General features: G+C 27.5%; 2 protein-coding genes across 5 annotated transcripts; both read left to right on the top strand.

Annotated features, from left to right (window-relative positions):
* Window positions 1-628: 628 nt before the first annotated feature.
* Window positions 629-2,821, top strand: LOC126551077 (ras guanine nucleotide exchange factor E-like). The gene is made up of 3 exons (XM_050203830.1): window positions 629-1,144; window positions 1,250-2,051; window positions 2,154-2,821. The coding sequence occupies exons 1-3, from the start codon at window positions 629-631 to the stop codon at window positions 2,819-2,821; spliced, it is 1,986 nt and encodes a 661-aa protein (XP_050059787.1).
* Window positions 2,822-4,862: 2,041 nt separating this feature from the next.
* On the top strand, window positions 4,863-23,718 carry LOC114131581 (uncharacterized). 4 transcript variants are annotated; one of them, XM_027996837.2, is made up of 7 exons: window positions 4,863-6,097; window positions 7,526-7,579; window positions 10,102-15,882; window positions 16,130-16,177; window positions 17,385-17,498; window positions 21,255-21,291; window positions 22,865-23,718. In XM_027996837.2, the coding sequence occupies exons 1-7, from the start codon at window positions 4,960-4,962 to the stop codon at window positions 22,905-22,907; spliced, it is 7,215 nt and encodes a 2,404-aa protein (XP_027852638.2). In that variant the 5' UTR covers window positions 4,863-4,959; the 3' UTR covers window positions 22,908-23,718. The 4 variants fall into 4 exon arrangements, with proteins under 4 accessions (XP_027852638.2, XP_050059456.1, XP_050059457.1 ...); XM_050203499.1 differs by having other exon boundaries at window positions 17,382-17,498; XM_050203501.1 differs by lacking the exon at window positions 4,863-6,097 and adding an exon at window positions 6,146-6,664 and having other exon boundaries at window positions 17,382-17,498.
* The last annotated feature ends 216 nt before the right edge of the window (window positions 23,719-23,934 follow it).

The following is a 23,934-nucleotide window of genomic DNA, read 5'->3' as shown; positions in this document are numbered from 1 at the left end:
TAAAACTAAAATTGATAAAACTGACTCTAAGGATTCAGTTACATTAAAAACCGTTGAAAAAACTGACACCACTGATGAGGTATCTAAAAAATCTACTATTGAATCTAAAACTACTGAAGTCATTGACCATGAAATTGTTACTGGCAAACCATTATCCCAAAAAGTAATTTTACCAAAATCTGATTCGAAGGAAAGTGTTAAATCAATTATTAGTGAAAAAGATTTAGATGACATTGTAGAACACGACAAAGATACCAAAATAACAACATCTGATAAAACTAAATTTGATAAAACTGACTCTGAGGATTCAGTTACATTAAAAACCGTTGAAAAAACTGACACCACTGATGAGGTATCTAAAACAACTACACTTGAATCTAAACAGTCTGAAATCATTGATCATAAAATTATAACCGATAAACCATTGACCGAAACATCCATCCTAACAAAATCTGATTCGAAAGAAAATGTTAAAGCAATCATTAGTGAAAAAGATTTCGATGACATTGTAGAACACCACAAAGGTACCAAAATACCAACCTTTGATAAAACTAAATTACGTAAAACTGACTTAAAGGATTCAGTTACATTAACTACCACTGTAAATGCTGACAAATCTGACAACTGTATGATTTCTTTTCGGAGAGTAGGTGATAATTTAGAAACCGATACATCACTAGATAGCTATGATAATAAATCTGATATTTTGTACTTGGATAATGTACACAGTGCATGTAGTTCTTACCAATACGACACTAAGAATTTGTCGGAAAGTTTTTGCTCAACTGTTGGTGTTTCCGCCGAATTTAATACTTCTTCTTCTTCTTATTTATCTTCTTGTGAGCATGATATCAATGTATCTGGTTATGACCAGGGTGGTATTAAGATGAGTTGTTTGAAGAATTTAGAATTTGATACGTTAAGTTCTGTTGGTAGTGATACATCCTTTAATAATCAAACTTCATTTGAGAAGTCAAATACTGAATTAAGTGAAAGTTTATGTGAATTTATGAATGTTACATCTACAACTTTGGATCATTTTGAGTTCGATCATAGTTTGAACGAATCTAAGAATATTGAAAAGAGTATTTCTACTTGTGAGAAGTTTAAAACGGAAGAAGATATCGGTTTAGAGAGTTGCAATGTAAGTAATAATTACACAGAGGATAATTTTAATTTTCCTAAATTGAAAAATGTCGACTTTCATGAAAAATATTCCACTAGTAGTCATACATATCAAATTGATGAGTCTCCATCAAGTAATTTAATTAATACTTCTAATGTAATTGATAGTAATACAAACGAGAATAGTGTAAGTAAAAAGTCGTATGGGATTCGAAAATCAGATATTACTATATCAGGCTTCAGTTCTTCTAAAAAAACCAAGGATTTAGAAAGTCTTAAAAATGAATCCGTTAAAAAGAAAACCTTATCAAAAGAAATCATCAAACCTGGAAGTATTGGAGTTACGCGCAGTTCTTCATTGCGTTCTAATACATCTACAATATCCAAATCATCTTTGTCATCTAATAAAACAAAAGTTACAAGATCTGAAAGCACAAAAACTGTTCGCTCTTCTTTCGAATCAAAAACATCGACACAGAATGAAAGCGTATCGATTCAAAGTAAAATGGTTGGTACTAAATCCAATGTTATAAAATCTTCAAGTAGCTTTTCAGCAAAAGCGGATGCAGAATCAAAAAAATTCAAATCTTTGAACTCTTCTAAAAAAGTAGCACGAAATATTTTATCCTCATCCGCATCTGAAGTTGAATCCGTAAAAAACATTGAATACAAGTCTTCAACTTTCACATCCAATACCCAATCTTTAAATCAGTCTTTAACAAAAAAAACAAACACTCGACAAGAGTTTAATGAAAGTAAACAGATTCAAAAAGTACGTGACATTTCAACTTCATTAAAAGTTGCATCTTCAGCTAAAATGTCAAACGAATCATCAACAAAATCAATTACTACTGTAAATAAAAAAAATTATTCAACAATTGAACAAACTTCAAAAACTAAGCTACTAGATTCGAAAAGCTCAACGAGTAATATTTTGACAAGGGTTAAATATCCCCTTGAATCACAAGGTACAAATATTAAATTATCGGTAACTAATAAAACATTAAATAAAAAAATTAAAAAACCAGAAATAGAAAAGTATCATAAAACAACTGTAAATGAAAAATTAAAAAATAAACAAGTTGTGGAAGTACCCGAAACTTCTCCCAGACCTAAACTAAAAAGTTATATGGCGTCTACTGAATCCCGCAATAGAAAACTAGAAAATATTTCTCATTCTCATAGTAAAACATCTGATGTTTCAACAAAATATCATCGTATAATACCTGATAAACAAAAAAAAGTTCCAACATCTCCATCAAGAATACCTATTAAAGATAATTCAAGTAAAATAATAAGTAAAATGAATTTGTCACTTTTGGATACACGTTCATCATCTATTTTGGATCCAAGAGTTTTAAGTGCTCCATCACAAAGAAGTGGTTTTGACTTTATGTCTTCACCTAGAAAAATAAGTCCAACATCTTTACCAGTAAGTCCGGCTCACAGATGTTTAAAGGCTGATAAAAAAATCAGTTCAGTATTAATTACATCAGAAGTCTTCTCGAGCTCTACAGATCGTGTTTCATCTGTAGAATTAGTTTATGAGCAACCAAAACGTTCTCCTTGTTCATCAATGTCCGAACAACAACCTGCTTCTATAACAGAATCAGTATCATTAGATGATGAGGAAACTACTCATTCTTCAACCTCAGACACCAATCGAGATTCCGAGGTATATACACAATTATTTTAAAAATAAACCAACAACTAAACACAATTACAACAGAATTCCCATAAACATACAATTTATGATTTACGAAAAAAAAAATAGTTTTTTAAAAATTTAGAATACGGAAAAGCTTGTAGTTATTAATTCAATCAAGCGTAAGTACATAATTTGGAATTGTATACTGTGTAAAGTGTACAAAACTGCTGGTAACAATTAAAATTAGTGGAATATTACCAATTTCAAATTTGTTACTTCCCCTATCAAACTTACATACTATGATAGTAGGTATTTTTATAGTATAATAACTTATTGTACAAATTGTGTGTATAGATTGTTTTAAATATTAAATATTATTACCTTATATACATACATACATACATACATGCATAAATACATACCATGCATACATATATAGAAATTGAAACCTTCCGTATTTTTATATTGTAATAAATTTTAAATTTCCGAATAATTATAATCTAATACAGAACGCTACTATACACAAAAAAAAATTCTAGTGTATAAATATTCTACTTACAAAAATAACAGCAGTATTGTACACTTCTAAAATATTTAATTGAAGACGTTGTATTGGTAATCAATAATATTTTAAGTTTAGAAGGGCAGAATATAGATAAAAACTTCAAGATGATAAAATATTTTGACCTCAACGCCCATCCTCTAAACAGTTTAAACTAAATATACATTTATAATTTTCACAAAATAAGTAATGGATACTACCCTTACGAGTTTGGAAAATAAAAATTTCTATACTAGGTGCATTTTTTATAGTGTAAATACCTCCAATTTAGAGGTAATGCTTATAATGCGATAAAAAAATTTTTTGTATATTACTTCTTTTTTTAAATAAAATATAATAACATATAATATATCCTTAATATACTGACAAAAGAATATATCTCTATTTCTTTTTTTTTAACCGATTACTTAGTCGAAGTTACTTTTCCATCACTTAAACTCGGTCCCTATCATTTTTTAATGATAATGAAATTATACACCACTTAATTTTCATTCAAGGGTATACATTTAAAAATTACAAAAGTTAATGAATGCTTATGTAAATCAATAAATATGGGTGGCAATCATACTCGTTATTAATATTATTTTATTATTTTTTTTTACTGTGTACATGTTTTTGAAAAAATATAATTTAATAAACTATTTTCAAAACATGTTGTGTTACATATTCAAAATTGGGTTTAATTGTACCGAAAAAATTAGTACAGAAAAATGTTACTGAACAATATATTAAACCCAAAACCTTTAAGAACGTAATAAAACATCTCAAAATAATTATCATTTTTTATAAATGATCGTATACAGTATAGAAAAGTTCCATATTGAATAATAAAACGTTAAATTGTACCTGGAATTAGTATATATTGACAAACTAATAAAGCATTTACAATACAGTGAATGAATAGGAAATAAACTTAAAAATATAAAATCATATGTATAACAGAATATTGAACCCTGAACCTATACTTAAGTATTTCTTCGCAATAAATCTGTAAATGATTAATATTGATTGAAAAAGAAACTTAATACATACATTATATACAAAATATCTAAAAATAAATTATTTCCTTAATATATTATACATGCAATTAAAATATTGTAAAATAAACATTTTTGGTGAATATGATATTTTTAAAATGTAAGTTCAATTTACGTCTTATGATGCATTTAAAAATTATTATATATTTATTTCTTCTATTTTTAACAACTGAGTATTTTCTGAAAGCTAAATGCAAAAATGTTACAAACAAAATTTCTTTGGAAAGAAAATTCAAATAATACTAAATTTATTTAGATCCAAATTTTCAACATTTTCTAAATGGTTTATTCATATTTTCTCATAACAATTATTTAGCTTTTCTCTGTTTTTATAACTTATACGCTACAATAATACTTACAATTTATTAAAACTATGACGAGAAGCAATTAAAAAGAATTTTTTTTTTAATGTGGTAGAGCTTTAAAATCTCTTTTTATAATACCAAGTTATTTTTTTTCTGTTTAAACTCGTGATTTCATTTAACCTCGCATTATTTCCACAGATAAATTCAAACATTTTTGACGATTCGTCGATAGAATTGAATTTAGTTTTGAGGAAATCAAATCAATTTTCATTATTTGATGAGATGTCAGATGAAAACAAAAAAAGCTTACCCCAAATTGCAATAACTGCATATGAGTCCAACGAGGAAGACATTGAAGTGACGAATCTATTAAATGGAGCGAATGAAGAAAATAATATTAAGATGCAAGAACCACGATCAATTTCTCCTAAACCAAGCAAACATAAACCAAGAATTATATTGAAATCACCCATCACAACACATTTACAAAAGTCACTTTCACCTTGCTTGTCAGATTTGAATAGCTACACAGATGTTGAAGTTATATCAGATTCAGATGATGAAAAGTATTATATTCGAACTCCTAATCTTTCACCAGGACCTATAGATTATTTCATTCTGACAGATGTCGAAGACTTAAGTGAAGATGAAGGATATGAAAAAAACAATAAGGTTATGGATGAACTTACTGATATTGAACATTTTACAGATGATAAGGGAATAATTAATGAAGTTGAACACACAGATACCCCTTTAGAATCAATACCAAATTTTCCACAGCCACATAGAGAAATTTTGTTTCACTCAAAAGATGGAACAATAAGTGCATTATCACCAACGGAAGAATCAAACCCTATTTGGCTCAAATCTCCAAACGAAGAAGTTAAAGGTTTTGAATCCGAAGAAGAAATTATAACAGTTGAAGAACATAAAGATACAGAATCATGTTTTAAAAATAATAATACTTATTATCATGATTTAGATGTAGGTGTAGTGGAATCTATAGAAATGGTTAAACAAGATAGATGTAAACATAAATATAGAAATCGAGTATTGGCATCAAAAAAAAATACAACACCTGAAGCAGAATGTGTTAAAAAACGATATCGGAATAAAAATCGGTGTAATTCAGAGATTGAAGAAAGTTTTGAAAAACGTTCAGAAGAAAATAAAAAAAAAACATTATCAAAATACATGTCTGAACCCACTCTATGCAGTATGACCATTCCTAAACAAGACCAAAATATTCAGACAAATAAAATTAAAAACCAAGAAACTAATAATACATTTATAATACATGACAACAGAAATGGTTTTAGTATTTCTATTGACTTTCAAAGCCAGAATTCGGTATTATTAAACGTTGGTAGGGATTACGGAAATTTATCAATGAGATGGTTTAATGATGGAATAATGACAGGTAGGGCTATATCGGATTATAATAATGAAAATATTTTAGAGCCATTAGAACCAGGTTATTTTATTAAAAGTAGTATATATGATCCAAAACGACAATTTGAAGTAGATTTATTCACGTACGGAACAATTAAGACCTTTCAAAACAAATATTTTACGTATATTGCTGTATATACTGTTGTTCAACCTGTAAACATAGTACAGTTATATATAAATAGACCATTTCAAACACAAATTATCATGGTCAAAAAGCCTCTAGTAAAAGTATACTCCCTAAAAGACAAATTTACAAGTATAGAAAGATTACACCCTTCACCAATAACACGGCTATCGGCATTTAAAATATTTAATCAAAAAGAAACGACAAAACAACCAGAGCAGAAGAAAATTGAATTTGAACCCACGAAACATGTCTCTGATGTAATAAATATTTTTGAAAATATGTGTGGTAGTCCAAAATTGAAACGAAAATTCAATTTCAAACAATTATCAATTTCGGATAGAAACATAAAAATATGTGATTTAAATCAAAAATATAACTGTAAATGTATCAAAAAAAAATCCCGTATAGGTAATTACCAACTAAAATATATTTAAGGTGACGGTCTAAACTAACATTTAAATAAATTCAATGTAAGACACAAAATAAAAGTTAAATAAGTCACTAAGTAATCAAAAATGTATGAAATATCATAAATGTATATGATATATAATATATATTATAGATATTATAATCAATGTTTTAACAAAAATTATTAATAATAATAAGTAGTGTACTAAAATTCAAAATGTTGTTCACAATTTAATACATCCGTTAAAAAGGAGTGGGACTTTTCAACGCTGCCATTTCGGCGGTAATGACAAAATTCATGCATAAAAATTATTTTTAGTATAAAATAATATATAAATAATAGTTAGTTATTTAGACATAAAATAATGTTGATAAAAAATACATAAGTACATTCATACATATTTCCGTGTCTTAATTTATAATACATACATTATTACTATTCACCGCTATCATTATACTATTTTTATAGTCGTGAATGTCGTTGAAGTAGAATTTTATTCATAGGTTAGTATAAAATACTTATTAAATTAACTTAATCTTTTATATGAGACTATAAATTTCTCATCGTTTTATACTAAAAATAATTTTCACTATAACATGATTTTTTTCTTTATCGCCAAAACAGCAGCGCTAATGATATCTATCGCCGAAATGGCAGCGCAGAAAAGTCCTAGACCACAATTAAAAACGTTTTAAATGCTTTGTAATTAATGAACTTTCAATTGATTAAATGAATATTGAACCATTGTGCGACCCAGCATAATTTATATTCATTTCTCACAGTAATATACTAATATTATTTTAGATGAAACCATTTTTTATTTGTTTGTAAATAATGTTTAATTTTAAATTATTTTACAGGGAATGAAACCAATCAAAACCAACAACAAAATGCAAAGTCTATAGATAATTCTGGTAAGCAATTAACTATTAAATATAATTTCTAAATTTGAAAAATTAGATACCACACACATATTACACAGTTTTAATGTAAACTTGCAAAAAAGATTATACAAACTATATTTTCAAGTGAAACTAACTAAACGCCAATTCCCTGCTTAGCTCATTGTACTGGTATTTATTTAATAATAATTAAATGGCTTTATAGAATAAAAAACACCATTAATGCTTAAAAATAAATTTTAAACATGTAACATTTTGCACTAATACGTTTTGTTATACGTTGTTTTAACATAATAGAAAATTATGAAAACATTAATAAATCAAAATAACAAATTATATTAACATATAGTACTAGCAATTATTTTATAATTGGATTGAATTAAATTACGGTTTTAATAAAATGTACTTTATTTATATAAATAAATTAAATGTTATATAATTATAAAAATATATTATCATAGAATAGTAAAATATAACATATTATAATGTATACATAGCTTGATTATTGTTTTTTTGTTATGTAAAAAAATTAATGAACATAACATGACCCTTAGATTATATTTCAAATGAATTATTCAGTCACAAAAGGTCAGATTATTTTGAGAATATATTACTCAATACAGCAATTACCCATAGCAGAGAAGAACTAGCAGAATTAGTAAAGGCTGTGGAAATTTTGGAAAATAAAGTAGAAAAGCAAGAATATTTAACAAATCATTTTCAGGCCGAAAAATCAGAATCAGAATGCTCGTCTGATGGAATTAATAGCATAGGCTATGTCCAAAAAAGGATTTATCGATTATTAAATGATGTTCAACATCAAGAAAACCAAATACGACATTCGTTAAATGACATTATGCAAACAATAAATCATTGCGGATTTCAAAAATCTAATAACATAAAAGAAGTGCAAGGACCAAGTTTCCGTGGTAATTTCAATACCGCGAGCCTACCATACAGATGGTGGAATAGATCTATGCCTTGCTTGCCGTTATCAGAACGGCATATATTTTTATCAGGTTCACAAGAATCATTGACTGAATCATTTCAAATATGTTATTTCACTCCTACGAAGAGTAAAAAATCGGTATCGAAAATTTCAAAAAACCAAAATTCTGGTTATTGTATATGGCTACCACATAACAAAACAGGTGAGGTGTATTGTTTTCGAGTGTCATACTGAATTGTTTTTTTTTAACATTAAGCTACTAACTGCTAATTCCTTATTTCCTTTAAAATTCCTCACATTAAAATAATAAAATCGAAAATAAAAATAAATGAATTGATGTATAATAATCAATGTGTAATTTTTTGAGAAATAATCGTTTTCAGAAAACGATCGTACTCAAATACGACCATTAATGGTTAGAACCCCTTCAGAGAATACTGTACCCGACGATTATGAACATCTAGACGAATGGAAGCCAGTTGATTATTCAAAAATATCTCCAGATACTGTACAAGAAAAGTTAAAGACAATGTTGAGTGATCCTGGTAACCATGATGAAACTCTTACTAATTTTCTCATAGACATGTTAATTGAACAAGAAACTGCTAAATTAGCAGCTTCTGGAGAGTTATCTTCCGGGTCATCTGATTCAGATCCTCATGAAACTCTAGAAGTTGAACAATTATCAGATTGCCCCTCTCCTATCCCAATAATATCCTCTCCGAAAATTCGAAGAAATGGAGTTGGTGGCTCTCAAAGATTATCAACACAACAAAGACCAACATTTAGAGAAATTCACAAAGATGATAGTGAATCCGATAATGATTATGAATACATAGTAACTGAACCTCCAGAGAAATTACCGGGTAGAAAAGTTACATTTCGATTGGAATCAGAAGATGATGAAATTGTTTATCCAGGACAAAGTGACAGCGAAAATGATATAGACGACTGTAATATGTCTACATCTGCTGTTAATCAGGCAAGTGTCATAGAAGAAATGAAATTTGAAATGGATACAGATGTTGGAGAAAAAACTTTAAAGAGGGTCGAGAGAAGGTTTGAACGTATGGCATCGGAAACTTTAGAAGATAGCCCAATCGCTAAACAAGCAATCGAAGGAGAATATCATAGAATAATTTCCCAATTATCAAATGAAGAGGTCGATGTTGCAAATCAAATATGGGATGGAGCTGGTAAATTAAATCACATTTAGAAGTTAAATAGAATAATAACGCTTCTTTCAATACTAACAATAGAAAAAAAAGAACGGTATAATAAACTTAGCAGTAAAATGTATCTAATGATACCACGATTTCTATAAAATAAATTAATTTATGTATTTGTATTATTTTTATCAAAATATAAATCAACGTATAACAAAACAAAATAAAGCACTATAAATTCAGGCTTTTTTGTAGATGTTTGATCTACAAACAATTTTTTTTTAATTTAAATAGAAATTCATATAACATAAATATCCTAGGACTTGATCTTTTTGCGAGTTTGTGTTAGTTAGTTAACCATTGTATAAATAACCAATATTCTAATCCTGTATCATGTTTGTATGTATTTGTGTGTACAGAGCGCAGCCCAGAATTAACAACTAACGCCAACAACTTAGCACAACAAAACTCCATAGATAAAATCCCACCTATACCAAATCCTAGACATTCCATTGACAGTAGTGTTACGTCTTCTTTAGATGAAGATGATGTAAACTATACTACAAAAAAACAATTTTGGGAAGAAATAACCAAAACTAATCAACCTCCTCTACCAAAACCTAGATATAGTATTTCATTGCCAATAAACGATTCAAAAAGATCTATAGCGAACAATGCTTCTTTAGAACTCTTCACAAAATCATTCGGTGCTTCTGATAATGCAGAAGTGCCTGAAATGATCAACAAACCAATGACAAGTAACCAAACTACAGAAAAAACTGTAGTTTCTGAGTTCACTTGTCAGAAATCGGAATTGCTCGATGAACAACCACATATACCACAACTAGAAGAACATAATGATGTTAAAGAAACTAAACGATTAGATTCTGAAACTGAGTATATTATTAAATATGGAGAAGAATCATTAGCTTTTGAAAATGAAGGCTTTCAAGAAGATGTTTTTGATGATAAAGTTTCAACTAAAACAGAATATTCTCAGTGTTCGAATAAAAAAAAAATGGACACAAAAAATAGATCAATGTCATTACCATCTCATCAAGCTGAACATATTTCTTCTAAAAAGTATATTCAGCAAATTAAGAATCAAATGGAAGGTATACAAATGGAACAAGAATCCTCACCTGAACATAAATCTTTGAAATCCACGACACACCAACAATCACCAAGCCAAGAAGTTCTTATTAATCGCCAAATTCATAAACATATTTTTTCTAATGAATTAGATGAACAAATAGATTCATTAATACCAGAAGAAAAATATTTAGGCTTAAAATGTGAAAAAAGTATTTCAATGAACTCAATACATTTGTCAACTGATAAAATGTCCGGGAGTACAAGTGAAAAATCAATTACGAAAACCGAATCTGCTGAATCATCTGTACTTGATGATTTACCGGAAGAAACAAAATTAAACAAAGTTATTTCAAAACAATCGAAAGACAAAAATTCATCAAGTTTAACTCAGGACCATATAGATGAAATTCCTTCAGACACTTGTTCGTTTATCGAAGAAAAAGAAAAATCCATTTTACATACTGAATCAATTGATTCTTCTATGATTGATGACGAATTACATCATGAAATAGAAAACGAAAAAAAAATATATACACAAAACCTACCAGATCGTATTATTCACACTCCAGAAGAACACATTCCAGATACAATATGGGAAGTCACTCAGCTCGGAACAGATGAACAAGAATTAGAGAACATCGATATCAAAGATCAATGTCTTTTTCATCAAAATTTTGTTCAACAAGTTGATTCTATAGAATCTCTTGAAAACACAAAAAAAGAAATGACTGGAGAACTAGCTAGAAGTATAGCTGAACAATTAATTAATGAAATTGAAATTGAGCTTACAAAACGTCATGATGTGTTGGCCAATTTACATAATTTAATGATGTCGCCTGATCAATTTCAAAAACTGGAAAATAGTGGTTATTTAGACATGGAAGGGGATGATTTGAAGTTAAAAATTATGGAATCAGTATTAGCAAAAAAATCCAGGGACCAATTGAAAAGTATATCAAAACATAATACAATTACTTCAAGCATTGAAATTACAGATGAGGATTTAAAAAGTAGTGGTTTCGAAATCGAATATGATGGATTAACAAAATCACATATCACTGAAAATATTATTCCAGAAAGTGATTACGAAAAATCTAAATCGAATCCCTCAAATAAAGATCAGGATATATTTAATGAATATGAACAATCTTCACATAATGAAAAAGAAGAACATTATAAAAAGACAAAAGATAATTTAACTATCGAAGCTTGTATAAGAGAACAACAAAATGAAAACGATAAACGAATAGAATCTCAACAAATAGATTATTTTTCAAGTGGACAGGTTGATCATAAATTAATATCTCATCATCACAACAATGATACTAGAACTGATGTTCTTGAAAATACGATACTTAATGAAAATGATCAAAAAATAGAAACACAAGAACTAGGATCATATTACAATTCCAATGATGATAATAGTGTCCACGACATACTTAATTCGAGTAAAATATCAAATACTGAAAAGGGAAAAATGGTCAATGAACATATTGTAGAAAATGATAGTCGTAAATTTCACTCAAAAGAATGTTTTGAAGTAGAAAATAAACAAATTATACACGGGAAGAGTGGAAATAGTATTAATAATGAAAAACACGTTGATACATTAATAAAAGATTTCGATGATGAACTGATAAAGGAAGAACAGCACACAGAACAAATCACAGATGATGGATTGGAAATGTGTCATATAGACAGAGCAGAATACCGAGCAACATCTTGTATTTTGAAAGAAACAGTGAACGATTATAAAAATGAAATAACATTAATAAAAGAATTCGAGCCATGTTCATCAAAATCATTAACCAAACAACTAAGTACGGAATCTTTTCCTTCAAAAGAAAATTCCGTACATTCACCAACTTCACCATCATCATCTTCAATTGATATTCGTGAAGAAAAACGAGTAAATTTTGATACTGTTGTACTAAGAAAGCCTGATTCAATCAATATTAATAAACTCTCAACAAAAAAACCTGCAGATTCCAGTTCAAGTGATAGTCATTATCACTCATTTGATCTCACATCGTCTAGCAGACCGTGTTCGTCAGACGTAGATGGCCTTTTAGCTGGATCTTCTGAGTATGAATCTGCCATTTCAGTACCATCAAATGAGTATCACACAGCAATAAGTTCACTGAGCTCAAGAGAATCAATGAAATCTCTAGACTCAGAAAGTTCTGGAAACCTTGCTTCAGTTGAAAATAGTGAGGCATCTGAGACACTTATTGCATCAACTGGAGATTTAGATTTTGACCAAGAAGGTACAAACTCAATTTTAGAAGATGAAGATAAAATAGAACCATATGAACAAGATATACCAATGCATATAATAAGAGGAGAATCCTTACCAATCATAGCAGGATCGACTGAAATGAAGTACAGTTGTATGTATAAAACTCAACCATTTTCTCAACCAGCTATAAATAGTGAAAAAAATATGCAAAAAATGAAAAGATCACATGAAATGACTTTTCATCCTATGCCAAAACATATAACAAGTGATAGCTTATCTGACTCATCATCGCACGAAGAAAAATTATTTTCAAGTGAAGATGCCAGTATGAGTATATCAAGTACGGAAGGTCAAGCAATACAAACTGTTGTTGAAGCAATGAATGGATTTCCAGAATCTGGAACATGCAGCTTTAGTTTTAGCGATGAAAATACAAAATCTGTTGAAACATTGACTGTACAAAATGAAGATGAAAATTATAACAATGACAACAAATGTGTAACGATTCTATCATCCTCGGTACCAACAGAATATGGTAATTGCCAAAATGTATGTACTCAAATGACCACAAAGTCAGAAGAAGTACAAAAAAAAGGACATCGAAGAAATAGTAGTTCATTTAATAAGATATTAATGGAAGACTTAGAAACAATCGAAAAAAAAGAAAGTATAGATACAGATGCACCCAAAGAATTCACAGTTTATAACCAAAATTCAGAACATAATCGAGATACGTCTAAAATAAGATTTGAAAACATACCATCAAAAGATATACATGTTTTGGATGCAGAAAAAGAAATTCCTTTAATACATGATAAACACAACTTCGATGTACATGGAACTATACCTGATAAGCATAGTTTTGAACATATTGATGATATTGCCGAATCAGATGCCGCTTTTCAAATGGTACCTCATGTATCACCAGCAATACCGGCGTCTTTACCCCCTACAATACCAGAAGATCCCTTTTCAGAAGATGAAGATGATTTAATAGACAATTCTACAGACACTGTTCCTAATATTATGATAACAGAACATATGGCTCCTTTGGTTGATAGAGGTTTTCATTATCCCGACTTAGATCTAGAAGCTAAGGAACTAGAAATTAAATCATCAACCCCACAAACCCCTGCATCAATTAGTAGTAAAGAATCATCAGATACAGATCAGGGTAAAGAATACATAATAAATGAAGAGTATGACCCACACGAAGAACCTTCATGGACTGGTGAGGAACAAACAGTTCTTGAAAATGTAGAAGAAATAGAAGAAAAAGAATCTGTTTCTTTAAGTGAATCTTTTGAATTAGTTGATAATGTCGAAGAAAAACTAGCAGACAGCTCAGAAGATGAATTTGTAATTATAGAAGAAATCGGAAAAGAAGCTAAAGAAGAAGACTCTGAAGGAAAAGCAATACAAATTGAAAGAAAAACTAAAATAATTCATAAAAATGTAAGCAGTACTAGTTCACCTCAACATGAATCAGACTCCGAAAGTCCAGGACCAAAAAGTCAACTTGAATTAGAATTTACAAATCAAAAATGGGTAGAACTTCAATTTGAAGATGACAACACTATAAATGAAGTTTATGGATATAATATAGAATATGAACGACCCCCTCTTGAAGATATCAAAGAAGAGGATACAGATGATCTGCAAAGTAGTAAAGTTGGGAGTATTGGCAGTCAAGTCAGTCATTCAATTGATAGTGTTAGCAGTATGAAAGAATCATTTAGCAGCACTCCAGAAAGTAAAAAATACTTAGGAAAATCATTAGAAAATGATAATATATCTGTTAATTCCCTACAAGAATTTGAAAGGTTAGAACAGTTGGTAAGAATCGAATCAATGAAAGCTAAATCTTCAGGGTCTTTAGCATCTACTACAAGTTCTTCCAATAGCAGAAAGGATGATTTATCATTAACTTCTCTTAAAGATTTTGAAACAATAGAAGCAGCTTGTTTTAAAACAGAGTTGATTGAAAACAAAGCTTTAGCTACTGAAAAATCATTAGATGACGAAGATGAAATGTTTAAAATCAATGAAATTATCAAAGAAACTGAGATAAACTTAGAGCAAAACGAAGATTATTCTGAAAAACATACATCAGAAGATGATAATTTAACTAGTACAGAATCTCTTGACTTAAAAACAATTGTTACTGAAATGAAAGTGTCGGCTTCTTTTGAGCATATGCCTAATATTGGGTTTGTTGATGGAAAACAAATCGATTATGACGACTGCATGAACTCAAGTGTTTCAAGTCGTGGTTTTAGTAGTCCTATTATGGATGACCATTCTAAAGAGTCATCATACAGAAACAGTTTAATTTTAGGTAGCAATGATTCACTAGGTCCAATAAGTTCTACATCAACAAATGCCACTTACCACTGTGAAACTGGATCTAATATGTCTTCTAGTTTTACAAGTGGAGGTTCCAATACTATGGTATCCAGTATGGAAGGCCTAGACAAAACTGAAAACAAACATGATTGGTTTGATGAACATGAAACTTTTGAAACATATAAAAAAGATTCAGATGGAACAGAATTCACTCATAAAATCGTACGATTGCCTCCTGAAATTCATAAAGTAACGGCAAAAGGACCAGACAAAGAAAAAATTATAGAAGATTTTGTAGAATACTTTTCCCCTGGCGAATTCCAAGAGGATATAGAACGTACAGATGAGCATGGAAATATATTTGTTACACGAATTGTACAAAAACGAATGGTTTTTGATACTGAAGAACTAGCAAATAAAGGTGTTTCTGAAGATGAATTAAACGCATGTTTGAGAAAACTGTCTAAAGATGCCCCTAGTGGATTTGAAATCAGTAAGAAAACTTCAACACATATTGCAGGTATTAAGTGCATTAGATATGTAATATAGGTCATCTTCATCTGTACATAAATTCATTGTATTTTTTTTTTCTATTCCATTACTATTTTCTTCATAAACCTCTATTTTTATAACCATTGCATGCTTTTAAAATAAAACTTCTATTGAATGTTTTAATTTTTAATAACAATTTTTCAATAATAAAACACTTATATTAACACTTACAAATACCAATGTTTTAGATGAATAATATAATTTAAATGTTATAGGATCGTCTGAAGAAATAACAGGACCATCAAATAATGATACAAAAAAAGGTAAATAATTGTAATTAATAATAAATGCATGAAACAAGAATAGGTAACTCACAAAAAATTCAGTTAATACCCAACAAAAATTAAATTATATTTTATTTATAACTCATAATGTGTAGCTCACTAAGTTATACGAAAACAGAAGTGTCTCAAAAGAGACAAGAGGTCTGTTGTCTTTCCTAGACATCGTGGCTTTTTAAAAAAAAATTTTAATTGTTAATAACTTATTTTGTGTAGTTGAAATGTTTCTTCTTACATTAATATTAATATAACTATAAGCAAATTATCAACTATTAATACATATGTATAAACTAATTAATAATAATAAATTAAACGAATACATTTTGATACATAATATCTTATGTTAGGTGTATTAAAATTATATCTAAACAATATGCAGTTAATCTATCCACAACCTCTTAAAACTTAAGAGGTTGGTGTATCTACATGTATGGTCTTCATCTTTCTAAAAATAAAACATTCAAAAAACATTTTATGTTCAGAATAATCAATTTAACAATTGCTTTTATTATTAGAATAATTTGATCTATTATAAAATCTAAAAGTATTAATATTATTTTTCGCCCACACATACTGTTTTTGATGTTTTATTTATTTTAAAATATAACAAATAATAATAGAATTTTAAAATTATATTTTTTCATTTATACTTTAATTAGCTTCAAAATTTAAATAGCAACAAACATCTTCATGATAATATCCTTAATCCTTATCTAAAAAGATAACAGACTAAAATAGATCATTCTGAATATACAATTGTCTATGTAATACATAAGTAAAATGGAAACAACACTTGTGACCTACTTATAAATATTAAATTTTCATAATAATACATGTAATTAATAATTATGTTAAAATAACTATAATAAACATTTAAAAACTAGATAAATTCAAAAACTACTTATGTTTAAAGTAGTTTAAACCATTACTTTTCGCCTCTATCTCTCCCAAACACACAAATTAAACTAGACACTATTGTATAAAAAATATAATTTTTGAAAAATATCTTCATATATAAATAGTATCCACAAGTAGATATTTAAATTATAAAAATATACCTATATCCTAATAATGCATATTAGATAAAGAAACTCTAAACAAGCTAATATAGGTTAGTATTTAGAACTTAGATATTAGTAATACTTATATTAGTAATTAGATTTAGATGCTTTTTTGTGGTGATTAGTAGAGTTGCAAGTGGCTGCCTCAAAACCGGAGTTGAAGTGTGAAATTAGTATGGACGACGATACAGAAATAGATCTACGCGAGCATGACTGGCGCTTTCAACATCAAATAAATACTGGTTAATAATCAAATTATTAAATAATAAGATTTAAAAAAAAAAAATTAATTTAAATAAAAATTATTTTTAAACATTTATTCCTTATCTAATTTTTAAATAATAAGTTAATTTTCTTCATAATTTATTATATTATGAAAAACTCAATATCATAAAAGTATAATACTAATCAAGCACAAACATTTTATGTTATCTTAATTAATATTATAAAAGTTTTTACAGCATAATATAATAGAATATTCTTTTTTATAAATTATACACTTATAATTAGTAAAAAAAAATATATCAGATGCCTATTAATATACCTAGTTAACCTAAGAAATTAAAAATACCTTTGTGTACATGAGAGTTATCTTCATAGGCGTGTGCAGGAATTTATCACAAGGTGTGTAATGTGTATAATTGTTTTAGTAAGTAATGGTTACTTGACCTACTACAATTCAGTTAGATAAATAATGTCTCTATATTATAATAATTATTAGTTTATAAATTTATGGTAAATTTAGATTTTTTAGATGCTGTTTTATTGATAATGAAAATAAAGAATATTAGATGTAAATGTAATATTATTGACTATAATACAAAATAAAAACAATTATTAATTTACATATTATATAAATGTTACTTACTAACCTACTCTCAATAATCAATTTTAAATAATTAAACAATTTTTCATCAACAATTTAAAGTAGACACAAATTTTTGCAGGATGTGCACGCCTATGATTATCTTTTTAGAACGCTCAAATTAAATATGCTTAAATTTAATACCTATATAAGTATTAAATTTTTTTTTTTTTGTATTTAGTACTTACCTGATTTTAGAATTTTCAAGTAGGTATCAGTACTTATAGTTTTAATTTACATACTGTTTTTATGGCATTTAAAGACATACTTGTGATAATACAAATTTCTATTCTCTAAGGATAAATAACCTACCTATACTATAGATCAGGCATGTCAAACTCAAAGTATCAAGTGGGCCAAATATATTGGATAGTTTACTACGAGTACCGCACATAAAAATTAATGAAAAAAGAATATTTTATACAAAATTTTTCTATTTTATTCTTTAAGTTTACAAAACCATGAGGTACAAAAAGAAAACAAAAAATACGAAAAAAACAACAACCTACAAAAAAATTTACAATAACATTAAAAAAAATAATTTTATTTAATTAAGAGTAAGGTGACTATATTTGACATCTTTTTTCTCCCACCAACTTTTCAATTTCAAGAGAAATATTATTAGACAGGGTCACTTTTAATACTGAATTTAGATGTGTGTCAGTTAATCTGCATCTAATGGGTTATTAATTACTGATCATTAATGAAAATAGTTGCTCACGCCTCACAATCACACATTGATAAGTACTATTAAACATAGAAATAATTTTACTTGCAAATTTAAAAGTTTCTACATATCGTACTGCAGGCACAAATTTGTAAAAATCAGGTACACGACTTTCATTAAATTTGTTTTTTAAATTTAAATCATTTCATCTCGATATTTTATTATGTTAATTTTATTTTTTATTTTTTTTAACCAATTAAAATTGGTAGCCATGGGCCGCAAAAAATGAGCTAAGGGCCACATGTGACTCGCAGGCCGCGTGTTTGACATGCCTGCTATAGATTCTATACTTATATTAATTGCGTTATTATTTTTTTATACATAAACTTATATCAGCACTCATAACTTGAATATAACTTAGTGTATTTAATGTATAGGTTACACATACAAACCTATAATACTTATAAGTTATAGGTATCTTTATAATAATAAATAAATATTCAATAAAACTAATAAAAAACCATGTTTTACCGTATGCAAAAAAAATATGTTTTCATATTTTGTAAGAAAACTAGTATCACCATGGTACATTTCTTCAATGCCATCAAATATTAAAGGCTAAAAGTTGTTTCATAATTTAAACATAAAATGTAGTGAGTAATATGCATTTTTAATAAATCTCCATGCAATTTAAATTATTTTATCAATTGAAAGATATAAAATAACTCAAGATTGTTATTAAACAATGTTGACTATTATGAACGAATTTAAATGTGTATAATTTTGAATTATGCATCTTCGGTATAGGAACACAGGTATCTAAGTAAAATACCTATACTATAGTTTTTTACCAACATAAATAATTGTACATATAGTTTTCATTATTTCTTGTTTAATAAAAACATATATAAACTACAATGTGTATAATATAAAGATGCCAAAGGTTTAAGTCAAGGTATATTTATAAACACCTACACCTTGATTTAAGTTATACTTATCTAACACATGTTTGTAAAATAAATAGCATCACCATAATTGTTGACTAAAAGAACAATATAATTATTTATTTTATTTTATTTCATACGTACATATTATTACTGGGCCCCACTGAGAGAACTCTAGTGGGGGCCCAAATATATAATAAGAAATAACTTAAAAACTATCATCAGTCAATTAAAATTTTGATTTTTATGATAATATACCTAATCTTGGTAGGTACCTTACATAATTAATAAGACTCTAAGAAATAAGAACGCAGTAGAATTTATTTTTAAGCCTAATCTATTCAAATTTATTTTTAAATATTTCATGTTATTCCATGGTCTGATTTTATCCCCATCCTTAGGTCCTGTACATCCAATCTTTGGCTTAGGCACTGGAGTTCACTCCCTCCTCACTTCGCCACCTGGTACAGAAATATATCTCCTACCATACCTACAACACCATGGTTTCACAACCTCGATATTTCTCGAAAATGCATAACATCGTTCTCCCGCCTCCGGTTTGGACATACTCGACTTCCTTCTCATTCCTTTAAACTGTCACTGAACGATTCCCCTCTCTGCACACTACACCATGACCCTATGGTCTGTGATATTAACCATCTTCTCTACATCTGCCCCAGCCTATCCACACATCGTGACCACCTACTATCTATTTTGAACTCCTCCAACATCCCTTTCGATACTATAAATATATTTTCTAATAAACAAAAAAACATCATATTAAATATTTTATCTTTCTTTAACCATTCAGGCTTTTTAATCTAAATTTATATTGGACTATTCTAATGTATTGGTAACAATAATTGTATTTTATAATTTGTAATTGTATTTTAATTGTAACTGTTGAAACTAATTGTATTTACAAAGTTTAAAAATATAAAAAAAAAAAAAAAAAAAAAAAAAAAATATTTCATGTTATTAAAGAAATTAACTAAGTACATAGTAAATAATATGTAAAATTACCTTTGTTAAACAATGAACCATACCTAACAGATTCTTATTTTCTGTTTTAAAATAATTTCTTTATAATCAATAAACCTTGATACCTTAGACAAATTACTGCTTTGTACTTCTATTATTATACAATGCAGTTTTTATAAATTAATTACAAAAAAAAAACTCTTTTCTACTTTTAGATTAGCTACCTAGTACCTACCTGCTATTATAGTACTTATCCCAGTTTTAGATAGCTACTATGATCATACATTCCTATTTCCTACTTATTAAACAATTACCTATTACTTTCTAGGAGCAACTAATTACAATAAACTTTCAATCATTTATTGAAATTATTCATTTATGGATATGTTATTTGTCTTTTTTAATCTAACCTTAGCTACAATATATTATACACATTATAATTTGCATAATTTTTAAATTTTGTTTAATATTAAAAGTACATACCTAATACAAAAATTAATGTTAAAGACTATAAACTAAAGCTGAATCATTTTTGTTTTAGAAACTGATGACATTACAAAGCCAAGTACATCTGGATGGTATGTATAATAATATAATATTAAAATTGGTATAATTAAAATAATGAAATATAAACAATATTACTTACTATTATGGGCAAATAAGAAAGGAATTATGAAAAACAACCCACTTATAACCCCAAGGACAAAAAATGTATTTTTAGAGTTCCCATTTTATATATAACAGTTTAAATAACTAAACAAATTGCCTTGATTTTTTATTAAATATATTAATTCTTATTCCTATCAATCTTATACAAAGATAACTATAGATATAGATATAGATTATAGATAAATCATACCTACTTCAATGTACAACTATTAAACTATTATTTTTTTTTATTACTTTATTTTTATATAAATAAAAATACCCAAAAGTTAAATAAAATGTACTTTGCTCAAATCAGTAATAATGGTAACATTTTTATTAATATGTAATTATATAAAAAAATAATTTAATTTAATAAAGGGGATACCTATTCACCAAGACGAATATTCAGCATTTAAAAATAAATATATCTTGTGATGCTGAATTTAAATTAAACACAAATACACAATTATACATTTTACCTACCTCTATTGTCTATTGATAGTTGGTAGATGGTAGACAGTAAGCAGTACAACTGTTCAACACTTGAACACTTCAAAGTTCTAAAAGTGTATGTAACTTTAATTTTTAAACTTTTTTTAAATTGTTGTACTTATTATACCTAATAGGGATTAAAATAAAGATTTTATACATTACAGTGTTACCTACTAAGCAATTTCTAAGTCTAAGTACAGCTTGTATAAAATATGTACATTTTATTATATTTTTATCCATAGATCTATTATCTCAGTTATAATAGGTCTATGATTTTATCATTATTATCCCATGTTATGCTTTTATTTCCCTGAGATTATTTTTACCAAGTTATACTTTTTTTTTTGTTTCTGTAACCTTCTTTAACGACCTAGTTACCTACGTCTCGTGGGCAGCGAGCAGCTTGGTACTGGGCCGTGAACCATATAATATTAAACATTATATATTATATGCACATGAATACGTTTATAGGTGTGCTATTAATGGGCCTCAAAGATTTTATTTTACAAAAATTTGCGATCCGCACAACTATAAAGGTTGGGAATCGCTGATATAGACATTAATCTTTAGAGAAGGTAGTAAATAGCAATAATTCCCTAACTGGGTGTCGCAACTCGCAACCTATAATTATTTAGAATCACTAACACGTCACCCATTCGTGTGCCTAAATAGGTCTTGCCTAATCGTACTGACAATATTGCACACGCTCATTTTTACAACAATATAAGGATAATAATAAATTAATAATAGGCAGTAGACTAGTATGTTAAAACCAAGTACCTACACATTATTAAAACACAAGACACTACAGGTCAACAAAATATCGAAATATTTTTAGAATAAACCGCGATACGACGACATCGATCAATCATATCGTATTGTCGTGTTAGAATGTTACATGGGTACAAATATAATAATATGAACACTTAAGAATAATTCATAAATAAATACCATTTAAATTTGTTTTATTAACTATACAATTTTGTTATGAAAAACGTCTTATTATTTCAGGTCTGGAAAATCAAAACCGAAAGAAAATGTATCTGAACTGTGAAGTCAATGCGATTTTGAATTTTAATGATAAATTGTTCATCACTATTATTATTAGAAAATATTAGGTATTAATAATGTAAAAAAATTTGGTAGATGAATCTAAAAAATATATGTAAATGGAAAGCTACATTCCAATGAATATTTGAATACAATATGTACTTACTTAAAGTATTAATAAATATAATATGTTATCATCATTTTAGGTACCTACTACCTAAAGGTATCATACCTACCTAGAAAAACCATAAAATTTCATTTTGCAATTTAATTTAATTATAAGAGTAGGTACATTAATGTTTGTACCTATATAATTTGCATATTTTTGAAAATTTATTTTTAAAATAATGAATTAATTATTTAGATAATTATTATATGTATTCGAGTATTTCATATGATATTGAAATTAACAATTTTTATTTATGTTATATCGCTTAACATTTGTCTCTTGTTTGTCTTACAAATACTTTACTATATATACCTACCTACATGGCTACATCTAGAAATTAGTTTATACCTATACTTATATTTTTTATATATAATAATAATAATATAAATACAAATTATTATTATTCATATTATCCCATTATTATAACTTACTATTGATATTTTTATTTAAACTACAAAATAATTTATTGTTACCTATATTATATCATACTTAATGCAATTTTGTCATCTTGTATAAAACTTACTTTTAAATAAAATGACAGCCCATTGCAATTAAAATGAATAGGCAAAAACATATTGTTATTGTATCTATATAGGCTGTGCGTTATTTTTGATGAATGAATTTGATGCTTTTAATAATCATTAAATGTGTTTATTTATTTTGTTTAAACCTATATCCTTTCATTAATATTATACTTATTTTATTGTACTTACAGTTATATCAATACAGGGTAAACACCAAATAAAAATAAAAATACACTAAATACCAAAAATTTAAGCGGGCAGTAAATTGTTACGTTTGATATAGTCATGCACAATGAGATCAGAGGCTGCAGCTACCTCTGATAGAAGATTTTTCTTTC

Source organism: Aphis gossypii, chromosome 3, assembly GCF_020184175.1.
Source record: "Aphis gossypii isolate Hap1 chromosome 3, ASM2018417v2, whole genome shotgun sequence".
In the NCBI taxonomy this organism is placed as follows: Eukaryota; Metazoa; Arthropoda; class Insecta; order Hemiptera; family Aphididae; genus Aphis; species Aphis gossypii.
Note: the sequence above shows the minus strand (reverse complement) of the source record. Positions and strands in the feature narration are given on the sequence as shown.

What these genes read in the sequence shown, in the direction of transcription:
- LOC126551077 (XM_050203830.1), top strand. Translation starts at nt 629, where the DNA reads ATGATTTCTTTTCGGAGAGTAGGTGATAATTTAGAAACCGATACATCA. An exon ending in TCGGTTTAGAGAGTTGCAAT is followed by an intron (nt 1,145 to 1,249) that starts GTAAGTAATAAT and finishes CAAATTGATGAG; the next exon opens with TCTCCATCAAGTAATTTAAT. An exon ending in AGATTCGAAAAGCTCAACGA is followed by an intron (nt 2,052 to 2,153) that starts GTAATATTTTGA and finishes TTAAAAAACCAG; the next exon opens with AAATAGAAAAGTATCATAAA.
- LOC114131581 (XM_050203499.1), top strand. Translation starts at nt 4,960, where the DNA reads ATGTCAGATGAAAACAAAAAAAGCTTACCCCAAATTGCAATAACTGCA. An exon ending in TAATGATGGAATAATGACAG is followed by an intron (nt 6,098 to 7,525) that starts GTAGGGCTATAT and finishes ATTATTTTACAG; the next exon opens with GGAATGAAACCAATCAAAAC. An exon ending in TCAACATCAAATAAATACTG is followed by an intron (nt 17,499 to 21,254) that starts GTTAATAATCAA and finishes TTTTTGTTTTAG; the next exon opens with AAACTGATGACATTACAAAG.